The sequence below is a fragment of the Pinus tabuliformis genome, chromosome 6, assembly GCF_031772625.1.
Source record: "Pinus tabuliformis cultivar Carrire ecotype Pingquan chromosome 6, CPIR1, whole genome shotgun sequence".
In the NCBI taxonomy this organism is placed as follows: domain Eukaryota; kingdom Viridiplantae; phylum Streptophyta; class Pinopsida; order Pinales; family Pinaceae; genus Pinus; species Pinus tabuliformis.
Genome location: NC_142292.1, coordinates 23,956,997 through 23,977,412, shown reverse-complemented (window position 1 = coordinate 23,977,412; position 20,416 = coordinate 23,956,997). Strand labels below are relative to the sequence as shown.

The window sequence follows — 20,416 nt, the reverse complement described above, 5'->3', positions numbered from 1 at the left end:
CAGCACCTCATTACCCACAGCAGAATGGGGTGGCCAAGAGGAAGATCATAACGATTGTGGGGGCAGCTGAGGTGATGCTGCAAGACCAAGGCTTACCACTTCATTTGTGGGCTGAGGCATGCAACACAATGGTCTATTTGCATAATAGAAGCCCGCATCGTATACTTGGGATGAAGACACCAGATGTGGGTCACTTCAGGATCTTTGGTTCATAGGTATATTTCCATGTGACCAAGCATGCTCAGAAGAAACTTCAGCCGACAGCTGAGTTGGAAATACTTGTGGTGTACACTGATACACCTCGCAACTATCAGGTGTAATTGCCTACCAGTCAGAGGATAGTGTTTCACAGAGATCTTAAGTTTGATGAGCAGAAGACCATGCAAGTTTCCCTTGAGAGGGAGCTCCAATGACAGGTTGTGGAGGAACTTTTGCTTCCTAAGGAGGAGGAGCCTCTGACTAATGTCAATTAGCCTCATGCAGAGGTTCCAGGAGTGGAGGCATCCACTCAGGAAGAGTCTTCCAAAGATGAGAAAAATCGCATGAGAGAAGCTGACAGATTGTTGTCGGATGCGAGAGAGAATGTGGGAGAACCATCTTCTCAACGTAGATAGAGGAGGTCACCTGATAGGTACACTGGATACATGGCCCTTATTGGGGAATGTGTTGAGATCGAGCCATCTTCCTTTAAGTAAGCAGTGTAGTGGCTAATTTGGGTTGATGCTATGGTGGAGGAGTATGACTCCATAGTTCATAATAGTGTTTGGGATGTGGTTCCAAGACCGGAGAACAATTCATTTGTGAGTTCCTGTTGGCTTTACAAAGTAAAGAAAGCTGCTAATGCTGGTTTGGAGAAATATAAGGTAATATTTGTTACCTGTGGTTTCTCACAAGTCAAGGGGATCAACTATGATGAGACTTTTGCTCCTATAGCAAGGTACTCATCTATCAGATCGATGTTGGCACTAGCAGCATAGATGGGTTGGAAGATCCATCAGATGGATATGAAGACTCTATTCCTCAATGGCAAGATTGAGGAAGAGGTGTACATAGAGTAGCCGAAAGGTTTTGAGACCTTCAATCATGAGTCACATGTGTGCTGACTCAAGAGAGCTTTATACGGGCTTAAGCAAGCACCTCATGCTTGGTACACCAGGATCGACAACTACTTCACCGGGTTGAGCTTCACAAAGAGTGAAGCAGATGGAAACCCATACCACATCATGGTGTAAGGTAAGCAGTTGATCATTCTTCTTTATGATGAGGATCTCATATTAACAGGTGATGATTAGTTGATCATGTCTTGCAAGGAGGACCTTGCAATAGAATTCGAGATGAAAGACATGGGTCTCATACACTACTTCCTTCACATGGAAGTGTGGTAGAAGGATGGGGAGTTGTTTCTGTCTCAGGGCAAGTATGCTAATGAGATACTCAAGAGATTTCACATGGAGAAGTGCAAGCCCATGTAGACTCCTCTAGTAGGTAACTGGAGGAAGGAGGGTGCTAGTTCAGGAGAAGTGGTAGAAGCTATTGGGTATCGACAGCTTTTGGGTTCACTGATGTACTTAGTGAACACACTACTTGATTTGTGCTATGCGGTGAACCAGCTAAGTCAAGCTATGGTTAAGCCTACCAAGTTGTTTCGGAAGGCTGCTAAGTATGTTTTCAGATACCTCAGAGGCACATCTTAGTATGGATTATGGTACAGACAAACAGAGGGAGTGAAGCTACAGGGCTTCACTGATGCATATTAGAGGTTGTTTTGATTTCAGTGTTTTAGGAGCATTGGGAGTCAGAATTGGAAACCATAAGCAGCATTGGAAAGTTGGTTTAGAGGGCTATCTAATGAAAGAGTTCAAAATTGCCTATGTGTAAGTTCAGTCTATCTAATTCACCGTGTAATTGACTCCTTCCTTCTCATTCCTAATAAAAACAGTCGCCCATCTTGAAAGTAGACCCAAAGACGTAGTCCATCAGGGATGAACTCTGTCATCAATTTGTTGTCTAGTATAACTATGATTTTACCATTTTCACTTCTGTTACACAACAATTTTATGTTTAGTCAGTTGTCATAAAGTTTTCTACTCAAGCAATTTGCCTCAATTTCCGTGCTTTCAGTTATCATTCACATCATTAATGGCTAATCGATTCTACATCAGTTTTTAGTTTATGATCATTTCAGATCATATAATTTGGTATCAGAGTAGATTTTGTTTGTAGAATGTGCCATTGAATGTTAACTAGGTCAAAGTCGCAATGAGGAGAAGGAATCCTTGAGCAGATTGATCCAGAGATTGGAAAGCGATGAGTCGTTCAGAAATCGACCATGTCAGGACCTAATGCAGGTGAAAACACTAAAACCAAGATGAGTGAGGAAGAATTTTAGCAGGCATTCTTAACCATGAAGTAGATGTTGGGAGAATTATACAAAGACAAGAATGTGAGAGATGATTCTTCTTCAAAGCCATCGAAGAAGGACAAAGGTATTGGCAAGGATGATAAACCTCCTTCACCTCCATAATCTCCATCTTCCTCTTCTTATTCTTCTTCTTCTAGTGCAGAATCTAAAATAGAAAAGAAACCTAAGAAAACATCTCTTTTGAAACTTGATGTTAAATTTGAGTTACCTATTTATGATGGCGAAATGAATCTTGAAAAGCTAGATAACTGGATAAAGCAGTTAGAAGTGTATTGTCGCATTCAGAACATTTATAGCGATAAAACTAAAATTCAGTTAGCTACACTTAGAATGTGGGGAACAACTTTAATCTGGTGAGAAATTTGTTGGCTTGTTGGGGCCTAACCAAGGTTCAAAGGTGATTTAGCCAAACAAATCCTAGTACTACTGGCCCTTTCGGCAACATTCCGTGAAGCGCGGACTGAGGTCTCACCCGAAGTAGTATGGGAGGGTGCTAGAACTAGGTTTCTGCACCCTAGAGATGTTTGAGGGTATCAAGTGGTCTGTGGTTTGACCCTACACGCATGTTGCTACGCGTGCTTACCCATACCTCGTAGACTAAGATACTGCCTTTGCGCAACCCTACTCAAGGGTTGAACACTATGCTTCTGTTTTATTACCCAAGACTTCACTGATATTCCAATGTTAGTTGATTAACTTAGCCTACTTGCATGCTTCAAGTTATACTTAACAATATAAATCATTCATACAGGTGCGTGTAGTAAATAAACAGTATATTTTCAAATTACATCAAACATGAACTAACCCAAGAATAGATACACAAAATTATGATAAAACTTCTCTTTATTAATTCCTTCCTCGGTTACAGACTCAACTTCGCCCTATGCACTCAGCTGTAGGGGTCCACGCACTCATCTGCAGACTCTAGTAGGCCTCTGCGCACTCAGCTACAGAACCTCTTCCTACTACTATGACCCAAAGCACTCTATGCTCTCTATCTTCTAGACTCCATTTGTTCCTCTATGTATCTCCAATTTTCTTTACAACTTAGAGCCTTGCTCTATTTATACAATCCCATGGTCCGCGGACCATGGGTAGGCCGACACTAGATTCAAAACTTAGGGTGGACAACCCTGTGACTCTAACATACAATTTGCACTTCGCACCTGCAATTCACAGAGTCTTTTCAACAATAATACTCAAAACTTGGGCTTTGAGCCCAAAAACATGTTGTGGGGGGATTCCATGCCCAACAAGCCCCCAACACAAACATCGTGACTCGTCCTCGAGTCACTCTCTCGGTGTGGTGATCTTAGCACGGAGTCCCTCCAGCTAGTCCCGAACAGCCTGAATGTTGGCAATGCACTGAGCTATTGCCTGCTAAACCTGTTGCATTCTTAATTTTGAACCCTCTATTTTTGGTGTGTTGCGCTACTTCTGCGCATGCATCCCTTGAATATGCACAAGCTTTCCTTCAATATCCATCTTGATTAAGAAAGCTTCATCAATCCATGGTTGGACACATGCTTTTAGAACTGCTTCCTTGTGGCATGCTGCATCCACCTTCCCTTTTAAAGCCTTGGCTTGCTGCATCCTTGCAAGTCGCTGGGTAAGGACTACTATAAGCACAGTCCCTCTAATGATGTCATATTGTTGTTGGAGTTCACATGCCTCGGTCTCCAGCCACTGAATGTTGGGGTCCTCCTACAACATAGTGAGGACCTCCAACGCCTACTCCAAAATGTTGGTACAGTCGCGGACTGCACCTCTAATCTCTTCCATCCCTACTGCAATAACATTGATGTGCTTTTCTTTGACCTATGGGGGAGTGGAAGGCTACGCCTTCAGACACAGCTCGGCAATCTTGAGATTCAGCTCTAGCTGCACTCTTGTTATTTCCTCGGGCACGTTATGGACTCCACTTGCTAAACAGTGGATCCGCACTTCTATTGGTAGGTCTGCTACAATGGACAACTATGGAACGCACTGGAAAGCATCATCAAATGTCTATACAAACTGTCAGTTTTGCAACACTAACTCGTCGTGTTGCAAGCTAAGCTATTCTATATTAATATTTTGCTCACTCAGAACCTAGATTGTGCAGCTCTCTCTGGCATGGAGTTTTGTTGTTATCCCATCCTGCAACTGATAAAGTGTGTCACAGGGAAGGGAAACCAAGTTAAGGCCAATGCCTTTCATTGTATTAAGCGTCACCCGATCCATTGTGCTCTCCGAGACTAGCGCTCCCTTTTGCAAGGTTATCGTATTAGCCATATTCACGCAGAGCATATGTTATACTGTTGACGTGCTTGCTACGACATGGGTAGACAAGGTTCCTTCCTGCAGGGGCCACACCTATAATTCTTGCAGCTGCACCCTAAGGGCCCCCAACACACTCTGGTGCTCCATCACAAACTCTTGGAGCACTTCACTTGTGACATCACGGACCTTAGATGCAGCGTTAGTGATGCCACAAACCATGCGCGATGTTTTCCATCTGTCAAAGTCATGTTGGCTTTGCGAATCATACTTTTTAGTCTCTGATCCAGCTCCCAGGGGGTCTCGTCTGGAAGCATCGCAATTTCCTTAAACTCGATAATCGATTGCGTCTCTGATTTTGGCCTACTAAATTCCCTATTTAGCATGGTCTGGATATCTACGATCCCCGCGTTTGGATGGTCATTAGAATGCTTAATGTACCATGTCAATGCCCGATCCTGCAACGCACTTACAAGTGTTTCCTTCTTTATATTTTCATCCACGAGTCCTTTTGCTTCCCATATAGCCTTTACCATGAATCAAAATTGGTACAGATCTTCGTTCCCTACTCCCCTCAATATTGGAAATTTTATTGTGCTCTCCATATTAAACTATGGTGGTGGCGGAGGTGGTGTGGGTGAAGTTGAAAGTGAAGATAGTAAAACAGGTGGCAGTGTAGGTGGGGGTGGTATGCATGGAATTCGTTGTCTTATCAGACTGATCGCACTCCTCGGAGAAACTCTCGTGAGCTCCTCCTCAATCTCCCGCAGAGGTGAAATCAAGGGACTAGTCTATAATTATTTGCTACTTCTGTTTCTATAGATCCTCCCACTTCATGTTGCCTATGTTACTTTGTGCAATGGATCGATAAGATTTTGAAATACATAGACAATGAAGTAGTTAAAGAAACATAATAGACAACACACATAACACAGTAAGTTTAATATGGAGCTCACCCAAAACTCCTGGGCTACATCCCCTGGTCCAGCCTTTAGTGGTGGCCTCTCTATTATGTCTTCAGAAGCAGAGTTTTACAATAGTATGAGCTCAATTTGAGTCTCAACACACAACAAATACAATAATAAGATTTTTTCTTGAACCCCTCAAGCCTCTCTGCGTACACAAACTCTCTCTATCACTCTCTGTCTCTGTCTTTTCTCTGTCTCAGCACTGCATGCCTTGTCTTCTATCTTCTGTGGGTTTAAAGCCAATCTGCATTGTCTGTTCATTTCCTCTTCTTGAGCTTTCTAGCTCCTAGCCTCTGTCCTCTCGAATCCCCCTTCTAGGCGTTAAATAATCATTGCTAAAAATTTTAGGGGAGGTGGCCACTTGTTCTGCAACGGATGAGTGCATCGGGCCTTTGAAATCCCTGAAACAACCATTCTCTATTTACACAAAGAAATACATTCAAACATAGAAAAATTCTGCCAAACACTGTTCATCAGACTTCAAATATTATGAATCCACCTTATAAGTCCTTTGAATCCACCTATACATTTACATTGCATCTCCACCGTTGATCTGGGAGATCTAGATCCAACAATTGTGATTCATTTCAGGCGGCTCTTTCGTATGGGAGTTAATGCCCGATGAGGCTGGTTTTCTCTCTCCTTAGCCTGGACACATGGTAGCCAATGTATTGGCTTAGGTGGAGCCCAGCCCAAACCACTTACCACTTTTTTTCCTCCCGAAATCCCACTTGTTTCTTGGATTACCTTTGCATTTGGAAAATATGTTAAAACACTGAAAAATCCCATAAAAATGGCTTTGGGCAGATTTGAAATATTATTCATTTTCATTCCCAAACCCTTTTGGGTCCACTTTTCATTGCATCAGTGCTCCCCTTGTATTTTTCTTAATAAACGAAATATGTAAAAATACATTAAAAATGCCATTTGACGAATCTAAAATCTTATGAAAAGGTGTTTATGTTTTTATCGGGTCCAGTCTATCATAGTCTTAGTCATAATCGGCCCCGTTCCTTTGCATAGCTCCGATGCAATATTGCGATATCGCAATCACATGTCGTTGATCCTCCCAGGCCTTGGTTAAGCTGTCATCTTTTTCTAGCAGCTGTAGCACCGCTGCCCTGTAGAAGAAGTACCCCCATGGGTCGAACTAGAAGCAAAAATATTAACAACAAAAAAAAGAGTGTGGATATGATGGAACCGCCTTCAGAGCTGTATCTCCCTTTATGCCTGTAGATCAACAAAAGGCCTGTGATAGTGTTGATAGAAGGTTCCATCCACTTCTTCCTGTATTAACCAGTCCTCTTCTTGCCGTTGCGCTGATTGCTTGGATAGGTGGTCCGCTCGTGACTTGCGCTCCCTGTAAATGTGATAACAATCAAATTTTTCAAAAGCAGCTATAAGTCTGTGTGTCTCATCCAGAATATGTCTCAAAGTAAAAACAGTGCAGGTAGATTTTCTGTTGAGCCAGTTGCAGACAAGTTTTGAGTCTCCAAACAGTTGTAGTTTTGTGCATCGTTTCTCAAGTGCAAAGTGTATGAGGTGTTTGGCTATAGAAAGCTCGGCATAATTATTAGTGCCCCTTCCCAGATATATTTGTAGTTTGAAGCAGTGGTCATCCCTAAGGTAAAGGAGGGCCCCACCCCCACATCCCTCCGCTTGGGCTGAGCCATCAAAGTAGGCCCAGGGGTAGGATTTATCAATGAGTTCCGGGGAAATGGTTCGAGGAGGGGCCTGCAGAGGGTCATTAGGGATGAGAGCGAAATCTGCAAGGATGTGGGAGACGATGGTTGGCCAGGATGGAATTTTTTGGTAAAAAATTGCGCGATTCCTCACCGTCCAGATAGCCCAGCACATGAGGAGAGGGATGTTCCTATCTTTGCCCGAGTGGTTCTCCAGCCAATTCAGCTAGGCTTCGATGATTGACTGTCCTTGCCATCGATTGAGGGAGGGGGAGAGAGAATAAAGGAGGGACCATTGTTCAATGACTATAAGGCAGGACAAAAAAAGGTGTTCAGTGTCTTCCTCATTGCTCCTGCACAGATGGCACCAGAAGGGTCCATGGAAGGATCGTTTTTTCAAGTTTGAGCCAGTGGGGATTTTGTTGAAGAGGATGCCCCACATGAGCATACGCGTTCTGGGAGCTGCTTTGAGATGCCATATAGCTTTCCACCACTGCTGAGCATTTTCTGGCTGAAATTATTGCATGAGCTTTTGGTATCCATCCTTTGGAGTGTATGAACCATTTTTTGCAAGTGCCCAGACTATCTCATCTTCTTCTTCTGTTATCCTGATGTGTGCCAGTGTGAGGGCTTCAGTGTAGATCTCCCAATCTTGCCGCCACTGTTCCGGGATGTGGAGGTCTGGTGTTGTCTTCCAGGCCTGATAAAGAAAAGTGGAGTTTTCTGGGTCTGCAATATGTACTATATGTGTGACACCCTGATCCATAAGATGAGCCGTAAGCTGTTCTGGCAGTCGATGGGCATTGCCACATCCTATCCAGGGGTCTATACCTATGCGGACTGAGTTCCCATGATGAATTCTCCATGTTAGACCCTCCCGAATGAGAGGGAGGGAATTGAGAACTGCTTTCCAAATGATTGAGTGTCTTCCACTTCCCTTGTGTTCCCTTCGAATCGAGCTGAAAATGCTTTCTGGGGCAATGTATTTCTCCACTACTACTTTTTTCTAGAGGCTTTGGGATGTGAGTAGTTGCCATCCTAGCTTTGCTGCCAAAGCTTTTGCAAAAAATTCCAGTCTTTTTATGCCCCAACCTCCCCATTTCTTGGGCCTTGCTATGGTGTCCCATTTTACCCAGGCAAAGAGGTTCCCCTATTTGTTCCCCTTCCATAGGAATTTGCAGCATATTTTTTGGAGTCTGGTTAAGATTCCTCTTGGTATCCCGCCAAAGACATCCAGTATACAGGTGTTGCTTCCAGCATTGCTTTTATAACAGTGAGTCTCCTAGCCCTGGTGAGATATCTATTATACCATACATTTAATCTCTTCTCCACCTTTTTAATTAGCCATATCCAGTCAGCTGTTTTGTATCCCCCATGTTTCACACAGAAGCCAAGATATTTCAGCCCTTCCTCCATAGGGTGAAGGTGGAAAGGGAAGCGGTTTTTTATATAGATGACCTCATGATGCGAGCAACCTGTCGCTAGTAGGGTGGATTTATGAACATTTATTATCATACCTGTAGCTTTCTGGAACAGATCAAAGACAAGTTGTAAGGCTGAGGTGTCAGCCAAGCTTCCGTTTAAGAAGATGAGCACATCATCTATGAACAGGAGGTGAGTAAGTGAACAATTTTTCGTGATTTTTATCCCTTTAATCCTGCCCCTCCTGTGTTCTGATGCTATCAGCCTGCTAAGCCCTTCCATGATGAGGAGGAACAGTAAGGGGGAGAGGGGGTATCCTTTCCGAAGACCTCTTTCGGCAGAGAAGAAAGGGGAGGGGGAGCCATTAAGAAGGACACTGAACGGAACATCATAAATACAACTCATAATCCTCTTAATGAACATGAACAGAAAACCCAGGTGGGTGAGAAGCATTCTGATATAAAGCAGATTTACCATATCGAAAGCTTTTGAGAGGTCTACCTTAAGGATCATTCCTTTCAATTGCTTGCTCTGCATTGAGTGGAGAAGCTCTTGAGAAGTGCCAATAGCTTCATGGATCTGACGACGATGGAGGAAAGAAAATTGTTCAGAGGCTATATGGGCTGAAAGGATGGGCTTGAGCTTGTTTGCAAGGATTTTGGCCATAATCTTATAGAGGCAGTTGCAGAGCGAGATTGGCCGAAAATCATTGAAAGATACTGGCTTATCGGATTTAGGGATGAGGGCGATGAAGGTGGCTTTGATGGCCGAGGGGATCTTTCCAGAGAGATTGCAATGATTGATCACTTTAAGAAGGTCCCAGCCCAGTAGCTCGAAGAAAGCTAGATAGAATTCGATGGACTAGCCGTCAGGACCCGAGCTTTTGTCTCTTTGGAAACCCCGAATGGTAGCTTCCAGCTCGTCCATTATAATTTCTTTAGAAAGCTCCTTTGCATCCTCGTCATCCACAAATCTGGGGAAGAGTTCAGCCACTCTCATGATTTCTAATAGACTTGCTTCTCTCGGGGCCTTGTATATATTCCTGAAGTGTGAAGAGGCTAGGAAGGCAAGTTCTCTGGAGGTGTGGACCTGATGTCCTTGTTCATTTTGCAGCTCCCAGATAATATTGATCGCTTTTTGGCCATTTGCAAATCGGTGGAAAAACTTTGTATTCTCATCCCCTTCCTTGAGCCAGATGGCTCTACTTCTTAATCTCCAGCTTTCCTCTCGGTCTCTGAGGACTTGTGTTCTCTGATTGATAAGGCCTTCATACATGACTTTCTGATCCGGGGAGATATAGGTTCCTTCCGAGTGGGATTCTAGGTCTGCAATAGCTTGTTCTGCTAGAGATATCGTTAGGTCATCCTGCTGTCGTTTCTTTTTGGCCCATTCTCTTGATAGCACCTTGATTTCAGAGAGGTTCCTTACAAAGCATGTGGCTAGGTCTGCTTCGTCAGGGATCAGATGTGCTTTCCAGAAATATGTTATTAGTTTAATATATGAGGAGTCCTGGAGCCAAGTGGAATTGAACTTGAAAGGGGCTTTGAGGTTCTGTTGTCTTGCTCCAACTTCCAGATATATAGGTCTGTGGTCCGATATCCCTCCACTTCCAACCCACTGCCTAGATCTGGGGTGATTACTATTGAGCACCTCTTTGATAATAAAGCGGTCCAGCCTCCTGGCAAGGCTTTGTTCTCCAGTTCGGTTGTTCTTCCATGTGTGATGTATCTTAGCCGAGGGGATATCAATCCAGTGGTGATCCTCGAGCAGCTGCTCAAAGAAGTCAAAAAGTGGGTCGATTTGTGCCATATGTCCCCAGGATTCAGAGAAGCCCATAGAGAAGTTCAAATCTCCTCCCAAAATTATATTCTCGGCTAGGAGGAGAGGGGAGCTGAAAAGCTTTTGCCAAAAGATCTCCCTGTTGATACAGGGCCCATAGACATTTAGGATTCTTAGATCCTCCTCCAGGTCCTTGGAGAATATGTCCGCACCCAAAAAACCTCCTCCACCCCAGATATTCTTCAGTTTAATGGTGCAGTTCTTGAAGCCAATAGCAATTCCCCCAGATCGACCAGATACATCAATGGCGGAAAAGACCATCCTGGCATCCAGGAGTCTAGAATGGAGGTGACTAAGTCTGCTTTGCATAGGGTTTCTTGTAAAAAGATGATGTCAACCGGTTCCGAGAATAAGAGATGCTTCAGGGCCAATTTTTTCTCAGGGCTGGCCAGCCCTCTACAATTGAAGGATAAAATCTTCATGGAGGGGGGTGTGGGAGGGTGTCCGGTGCTCTAAGTACCCTTTCAATTGTATGCTATTTGCCCTGGATGACATCGTCCCCCGCTTGTTTTTGCGCTTTGTAGAAGGAGGATGGTATACCTCTCCCTTGTTTGGGCGAGAGGGTGAGAGGCCCCACAGACAGCACAATGGCGTTCGTCTCTTTCTGCTTGGTGATCGAGCGGGTGGAGTACCTCAGTGTAGAGTTTACCAAGGGGGAGGGCGAAGGAAAAGAGAGGGGAGGGATAGAAGGGAGGGAGGAGGAGGCAGGTAAGCCCGAAGGCAGCGGGATGGGGCAAGCCATGTATAGAGAGCGAGTAGGGGGAGGGGGCGGATAGGCGACCTTAACCAGGTCAAGGGCAGACGGGGAAGAGGGAGGGGGAATCCTGATCGGGGGGGGCATGCCGGGGAGTGATAAACTCAAAGAAGAAAGAAGCGAAGCAGAGACTGATGTAGGAATAGACGTACCCGATGAGAAGACAACTCCTTTTGCAGCCTTTGAACGCGTCATTGGAGGAGATGGAGGTCGGATCGGGTTCGATGCTTGCTGCTTTTGCCGAGGATCAGGAGGCGCTTCCATTGTGTCAGAGGTTATATTATGCTCCATTCTAGGTGCCACCGCTGCTGGAGGGTCAGGTAGACCTTCGGTAGCCGGCTGGTCCGGTATTGTGGCTGCCTGCTGGGCTTTCTGGAGGAGGGGGTAGTCTTTGTAGAGGTGTCCCACCTGATGGCATCTTCTGCAGCGATATGGGATTCCTTCATAGTCGAGCTTCTGCTTCCTTGAAGAGGATTTCCACTGGATGGTGATGTGTTCCGGCAAGCCCCCTCTGGTATCCATATGCACAAGAACCCTTGCGAACGCCATCATTCCCGTCGAGATGTAAGATTTGTCAGATTCCATGAATGTGCCCAGAGAGTTCCCTATTCTCCTGAAGATGTCCTCGGATCAATACTGTAGGGGCAGGCCTGGTAGTCTGACCCAAACTGGCCTGACCCCAAGCTGTTCCATCTCCAGGTTGAAAAGGGGCGTCCATCGCTTGAGGAGTACCGGAGCTTTTTCAAAATGCCAAAAGGATGACAGTACCCAGCTCGTGTGGTCTGCCCTTGCGAACCTTAGTACGAACCAGCCTCGCACAAAAGTCTGGACGGAGGGGATTTCTGCCAGATATTGGCCCCAAATCTCCGTGGCCCAAAGCTTCAGTTTTTCCACTGTGATATGTCTACCCCGAATGCGACCGACGAGAACTCTGTCCGCCAAATCCATAGCGTCCCCCCACTGAATGTCTTCTTCAAGCCACAGGATGACGTCCTCAGCTTTGGATTTGAAGCAACGTTGTTTCTTTAAGGGGCGGGAGGACACGCGGCCAGGGATTTCAGGTGCCCTGGAGCCGGCCGGGGGGGAGCTAGGGGGGGAGGGTTAGGGTTCGAGCGGGGGGGGATGGCCTCCGGGAGAGGGGGGATAGCATGGTAGCTTCTAGAGGAGGCGGGGGGAGCAGGGGGAGGGATAGGGTCAACGGGAGGAGGGTTCTCCACAAAGCTTGCAGGAAGATGGGGAAAGGGGGGTAACCCCGGTTGAAGAGGAGCAGCGTCGGTCGGGGAGGATTGAAAACAGTCTACAAGGAAACCAAGAGAAGCCGGGGAGGGAGCAACAAAAGTGGTCTAGGAGGAGGGCTCGCCAGGGAGCAGAGAGGTGGGGAGAGATAGGTCGGTCGACAGAGTAAGATCCTCTAAACTGGCAGACAAGTTTTCGCTATACATACCTCCAGAAGTCGAGAACGTGGAGCACCAGATGGAGCTTTCCGCAAGCGGGGAATCCGAGTAATCCACCTCGCCTATGTCCATAATGCCAGCTGCTTGAAACTGCCTCGAAACCAGGTAACCGCCTTAGACCGGCACCGACAGTAAGGAAAACCGTTAGGGTTTTGCAAGCAGGAGATAGTAGATCCGCAGAAGCACAGCCAGGTCTCGCAGGCGGAAGGAAAGCGACTGTTGCAGCCGTTAGTTGTCGGCAAATCTGAAGAGCCCTGGCGCCATTCCGAAAGGGGAAAAGGGCCAGAAACGGGGTGAACATAACAATAGGGTAAAAAACGAGGATGAGGGGGTAAAAGGGAAAATATCCGCCGGGCAGGGAGACGGGGGGGACAAGACCCGACACGAAGTCCAAGAGAGAGTACGGGTGCGGGGAGGCTACAGGGCCGTAACTGGCTTACAACCCCGTTCATGCAGGTTCCGTTAGCCCATTTCACAGAGCCGGGCCATCCAAACCCTCATCCTCATCATTCTTCATTGTATCTTCTCTCTCTCTCTCTCTCTCTCTCTCTCTCTCTCTCTCTCTCTCTCTCTATATATATATATATATATATATATATATATATATATATATATATATATATATATATATATATATATATATATATATATATATATATATATATATATATATATATATAGATATATATATATATATATATATATATATATATATATATATATCTATATATATATATATATCTATATATATATATATATATATATATATATATATATATATCAGTGATGCGATAGCACAATTGATTCTAGACGGTTGATCTATGCACATAGATCAACGTCTCTTGTTTGATCGCGCTTCCCATATAGTCGCCTCCGATAGCCTTTGCCAATTGCGATTTTCTGATCGGATCTGGATCGTTGATCGACCAGATTCGACGACTCCTGTGCATCACTCCTTTGACCGCCAATAAGCCTGTTTTCCACTTTTTTCTTGGTGTTTTTGGGTCCCGATAGTGTTTTTTCATTGTTTTATGATGGTTTTCTCATGCAACTATTTTCATCTTTTAAGCGATTTTGAAGACTTAGAGGGTTTTCTGGATCCATTTGGATCACGCCTTCCCATTGAAAAAGCTTTTGGACCACCAAAAGTTGGTTTTTAGGCATCAATCAAGTAAGGATACAACTTCCTCACTTGCCCAATATCTATCCATCTTGCACTGCTTGGTTTTGAACCTTTGAGTCTGATTCTAAGGTACTCAACATCCCCTCTGCACGTAGTTCTCACCTTTCTGTCTAGAACTATATCTTCCTGCAACTCATTGAGATATTTAGGCAACAGATCATCAATAGAAGGCAACTGAATTTGCTCTTCGGGATCTTCAATCAATGAAGGTTCAAATATTCTCAAGTTCTTTGTATTAATTACTGAATAGATGTGCATGTAAGCTGGCAATTCAAGGCTGATTTGATATTCACCCTATGAGTGACATCAATTGAAGATTTATTAAACTAAGGTATTAAAGACTCATGTGCTGGTGCGTGTTCTGTGTTATTGAAACAATGGATTGATTAGATTGCCAATACATAGATAATAAAATGGAAAGACAACAGAGAATTATAGTAAGCAATCATAAGGACAAAAACAATTTTAATAAGGAGTTCACCCTATTCTCCAGGGCTACGTCTCTGGTCCAGCTTCAGTGGTGGCCTTTTTTTATTGTGTCTTCAAGCAGAGAAATTACAATACAGGGACTCAATATGAGTTCTCCCAAAGCAAATTTTTCATGACAGGGTGGTTCTTGGATTCCCCAAGCCACTTGGAGTACACAAAATCTTCTTCTTCCTACCAGCTCTGTGACCTCCTGGTCTATAGTGGAAAGAGCCAAATGTGATGCTCAATCCAGACAAATTCTTCTATGGGAAGGCTCGAATCTTCAAGCTCTCTAGTGCTCGACGTTGCCTATGGTTAACTCGGCCCTTTGTCTCTTCTGCTTGACTTTATTGTTCTTTGTGTTCAGTCCTCCTCTCAGGGTTCACTATTCACTGTCTCTCCTAGTCGCTTGTACTCTTCTCAATTATCATTCCAACTCGACTCTAACTGATTCGACTATCTCTGTTCATGGTTTTAGCCATTCGATCCCTATGCTTGTTCGGTTCCTCTTCCGCCTGTCGATTCACCTTCTGCAGCTGCACTTTGAGTTCCCAGTGTTCGGCGTCATCATGAACGCTCAAGGAGTGGCCACCTGTCCTCCTCTAAATGGCGCAAGCATGCTTCATCGGTTCATTTCTTCAGTTATGTCGTGGATGTGTTCTTCCTCCACCGTGGCAGTCAAACGAATTCCAAATCCCCTTATAATGTAGCTTAATTCCCTATCGATTCCACTTCTTTCCATCGGGTGTGATCTTAGCCGTCTGATCTGTGCCCTCCAGATCTGACGCCATATGCATGTTTCATGCGATTAACTTGCTCGATCGATAGCACGCGATCAACGGCGGTTTTCTCTCACCTCCACCTGCCATGTGTCGATCTATGTATGGAATCGCTCCACTGTTGTCCAAAACCTCTTACCGTTTAAGGGTACCCCGATCAATACCGCCGGTTTTCCAGCACGCAGGTCCTGCCTTTGTACGTTAGCATCTTTTGCTTTCTCTGCCCGTGGTTTCCTAGCTCCCGATGTGACCAAGCGCTCGAGCTTCCCCCTTCAGGGCCCTATTCACTAGTCGCTAATCGCGCTTCAAAAACCTCTTCCTTTTCCCATTCTGGGGCTCCCAGGGACTACTTTGGCCTCCTGCGTGGTCTCCATGGGCCCCGATCAGCGTGCTTTGAACGAGGTCCTCTTCGTTCCATGTCGGCTGCCATGGCCACTGGTTCAGGTTGTTTTTGATACTGTTTTGGATTTCTTTTGAAATTTGTTTAACTTGATTCAGTCATGGTTCTCGACAGCATTTCTATAGATCCAATTCAAATCATGGCCTCCCTACTGAAAAGCTTTTGGACCACCAAAATTTGGTTCTCAAGCATCAACTAAGTGAGGATACTGTTTCTTCACTTGTCCAATCTCAATCCACTTTGTGCTTCTCAACTTTGAACCTTTGAGCCCAATCCTGAGGTACTCAACTTCTCCTCTACGCATTGTCCTCACCTTCCTGTCCAACACTGTTTCTTCCTGCAACTCATTGAAGTATTCAGGTAGTAGGTCATCAATAGAAGGCAATTGAATTTGCTTTTCAGGGTCCTCAATCATTGAAGGTTCAAACAATCTCAAGCAGTCTGCATTTACGACTGAGTAGATGTGCATGTAAGCTGGTAGATCAAGGCGAAACGCATTTTCACGAATTTTCTCAAGTATCCTAAAAGGTCCATACCTTATAGGCTTTAGCTTTTTACCTTCACCTTGCATCCGGTCTTTGCTGATATACAGCCAGACTTGGTCTCCAACTTGAAAACTATGCTCCATCCGAAGCTTATCATGCCTAGCCTTGTACTTGGCCTAGCGTTTTTCCAGTTGTTCCTGTACTACCTGATGGATCTCTTGGATATGTTTAATGAACCTGGTTGCCTTATCCACATCATTGTTTCCATCAACCATGGTATCTTTACCAAAGACAAAATCCAAAGGAGACCTTGGTGTGAAACCAAAGCATGTCTCAAAAGGAGATATCTATGTAGAAGAGTGTTTAGCTCTATTGTAAGCATGCTGCACATAACACAAGTGTTCATCCCAAAGCTTAGGATGTTTACTGCAATAACCTCTCAGTAACTGGATCATAGTCCTATTTACTACTTCTATCTGGCCATCTGTTTGTGGATGAAAAGCTATGCTTTTCTTTGACTTGGTGTCCATCAGTTCCCACAGACTAGACCAAAACTTCCCCACAAATCGGGTGTCTCAATCAGATACAATGGAAGTGGGTAATCCAAAATGAACCCATACATGTTCAAAGAACTATTTTGCAGTCTGTTCAGCTGTGATCTATTTACTACAAGGTATCAAAATACACATTTTGTTGAACCTATCCACAACAACATATAAATAATCATGACCTTTCCTAGATTTAGGTAGTCCTCCAACAAAATCCATGGAAACACTTTCGCAAGGGTGAGAAGGAACTGACAATGGAGTGTACAAGCCTAATTTTCTATTTTTGGGCATTCTTTTAGCACACATGGCACACCCTCTTACATATCTAGAAACTGTCTCATTCATTTTTGCCCAATAGCAGAATCTTTGCAGTTGTGCAACTGTTTTACTTACCCCAAAGTGACCTGATATCAGAGAAGTGTGTGCTTCCCTAATTATCTTTATCCTCTCAGTTTGTGGAATGCATAGTTTCCCACAATGGTATAAGAGTTGGTCCTTTATATGATAGTCCAATTCTTCTACTCTTTTGCCTTGACTCAAAGCTACATATACATCTTTAAAATCCATATCCTGAGAATATTGTTCTATGTAGCTTTCATGTAGCACAAAATTATGCATAAGTATGGTAGATGCCTTTATAATGGATCTGGATAACATGTCTGCAACCTTGTTATGTATGCCCTTCTTATATATGATGACTAAGTGAAACTGTTGTAGAAGACCCATCCATCTGTAATGTCTTGATTGTTGCAACTTAGTTTGGGAGTGTAGTTATTGAAGTGGTTGATGATCAGTATGTATGATTGTCTCTTTGCCCATTAAATAATGTTTCCACTTTTTCACACTCTGAACTAATGCATACAATTCTTTATCATATGTAGGATAGTTAAATACTACAGGATTAAAAGTCTCAAAATGATAACAAATGGGTTTGTCATGCTGTGTCAACCCTACTCCCATGGCATAGTCACTGGCATCAGTTTGGATCTCAAATGGTCTTTGTAAATCTGGCAGTGCTAGTACAGGTGTTGTACTAATTTTATCTTTCAAGGTGTCGAAGGATTTTTGATGTTTGCCTCCCCACTAAAACACCTTATTCAATCGTGTTAAAGCATGTAAGGGAGATGCAATTGAGGAGAAGTTAGAAATGAACTTCCTCAAATATTGTGTTGCTCCTAGGAAGCTTCTCACTTCTTTAGTAGACCTGGGTTTAGGCGAGTTCACAATGACTGCCACTTTAGAGGGATCTATTTTCAATTAACCTCCCCGTACTGTATGACCCAAGTAGTTTAGAGATGTTTTTCCAAATTCACATTTTGATAGTTTAACATAATTTTTTTCTCTTTTCAAAACATCTAATGTTTGCTTAACATGCTTTAAATGTTCTTCCCACATTTTACTAAAAATCAGAATGTCATCCAAATACACAATAACAAAGTCATCAAGAAAAGGTCTAAGTACATCATTCATTAATCTCATGAAAGTTGTAGGAGAATTAGTCAAGCCAAAAGGCATAACCAGCCATTCATACAATCCTTGCTTCATTTTGAAAGCAGTCTTCCATGCATCTTGCTCTGCAACTCTGACCTGATGGTATCCACGGTGAAAATCCAGCTTGGTGAAATAAAGCTTCTTTCAATTGATCTAAAAGATCATCTATGTGAGGAAGGGGTTAGTTATTTTTATTGTTATCTTATTCAGTGTTGGATAGTCAATGCACATTCTCCAAGAGCCATCTCTCTTTCTCACCAAAACAACTGGTGATCCACATGGTGATGTGCTAGGCCTAATGAAGCCCTTCTCAAGAAAATCCTGCACCTGCTTCTTAATTTCATCATTCTCTAAAGTAGACAACCTATACATCCCAATGTTAGGCAATGGAACATCTTTCTGCAAAATAATATCATGTACTATACCATTTTTGGGTGGAAGACCTTTAGGTTCTTGAAACAAGACATCATACTCTGAGACAACCTTTTCTATATCAGCCTACTGTTTAGCATTATAGCCCTCAAATACATTGGTTTTATCAGGTTTCTTTTCCTTTACAACCATCAGTAAGAGTTGTTTGCATGAATTAATCATTCTTTTCATCTGTCCTGAGTTTATGAGAGTATAATTATTCTTGAGCTTACGAGCCCTTACAAAGTATTTGATTCCATATTTAACTAGTGGATACTTGTTCTCAGCTCTATAGAAAATAACCTTTATATCATACAAGTAGGGACTTCCTAAAACACTTCCACATATATCCAAAGGAATTATGTCTAACTCAACCTCATCTACAAATGCTGACCCAAAAGAAAACTTGAGTTTGCACTGTCTAGTCACTTAGAGTTGTGCTTTATCATTCAACCATCCTAATGGGTATGGTTTCTTGTGAGGTGTAGTTGCTAATCCCAATTTCTTTACAATTGCTTCAGAAATCAAATTTACTTGAGAGCCACTATCAAACAAAGTATCAATCTTTTGATTTTTTGAAATAACTCGAATATGGAAAAGCTCATGTCTTTTTCTCTCATTTTCTTCATTAATAACAGATTGAGCAGAATTACTAGTAGATGCTTCAGAATTCTTACCTTTTATACTTGTGGCTGCTATGGTTGTTTCATCTCTCGAATCTGACCCAAAATCTCTTTAAATATCTGTAGTTGTCTTCTTCTTCCTTCCCTCGGACTTCTTAGGTCTCAGCTCTGGATGCAGAATCCAACAATGCTCATCATCATGCCCCTCCTTTTTACAATAAATGCATGAATCTTTGGCTTTCTATGCAGTGTTAGCCTTCCTTTCTTTCCACTTCTATTTTCTTTTCTCCTTTCTCTTGCTTACAGTGGGTTGGGATGGTCCCCCAACTTCTGGATTTCCATTCTTTCCTCTAGCCTCTAGATGAGTAGCTTGTACAGATACCTCATCTATACTAGTGGGATTAAACATGAGGATGGTATGCCTCATGTAGCTGTGTAGACCACCAATGTACTTCAAAAGAGTCTCTGGTGAGTCTAGTGAGATACCCAACATCAATGCTCTCTTTCTAAACTCTTGAGTATACCTTGTACATTTTTCCCCTTCAACTGCCAAAGAGTTTTCCAACTCATCATGGCTTGTTGCATGTAGGCCAATGGATAGAACTTCTTTTTGATTGCGGAAACAAATTCACTCTAGACAGAGATGGCCTTACCATGTTTTTTCATATCAGCTTGGGTTCTACCTTCCCAACAAACCAAGGCAGTGCCTGCTAGGTGTAGGCATTCCAGCTGAATCTTACTCTTGTCTGAATTTATGTTATGTACCCTGCAATACACATCAATTTGTCTAATCCAATTGTCCAATTTTTCAGCATTTATCTCTCCATCATATATACGAAAATCAAATTTAACATCTAACTTAATCAAAGATGCTTTCTTATTATGTACAGGGCTATTAGGAGGTGTGAGAAAGTGTTCCTCTTTCCCCTTTCCTTTGGAGTTGTCATGGAAGTGAGACTCATCATCTTCTTTCTCTTGCTTAGAGCTTGATGCATCTTTCACCTTTTGCTTTCTAAAGTCTTTGTACATTTCTTCAACCATAGACTTTATAGCTAGGAAACTCTCTATGAATTAAGGGTCTAACCCCATAGAACTTTCGTTTGACATGGTCTTTCAAGGATAGAATCTTCCAATTTCAGGATTAGTTTCCACCAACTCTCCTTCTCCTAATTTTAGCTTTGATCTTGTGAGCATTCACAGCTATACCAACACAAGCTTGTCTAACCTT

At 43.3% G+C, this 20,416-nt stretch overlaps 1 protein-coding gene across 1 annotated transcript; it reads right to left on the bottom strand.

Moving 5' to 3' along the window:
• Positions 1 to 9,614: 9,614 nt before the first annotated feature.
• Positions 9,615 to 10,853, bottom strand: LOC149257036 (uncharacterized). The gene has a single exon (XM_089452011.1). It carries the CDS (start codon positions 10,851 to 10,853, stop codon positions 9,615 to 9,617), a length of 1,239 nt encoding a protein of 412 aa, XP_089308137.1.
• Between the last annotated feature and the right edge of the window lie 9,563 nt (positions 10,854 to 20,416).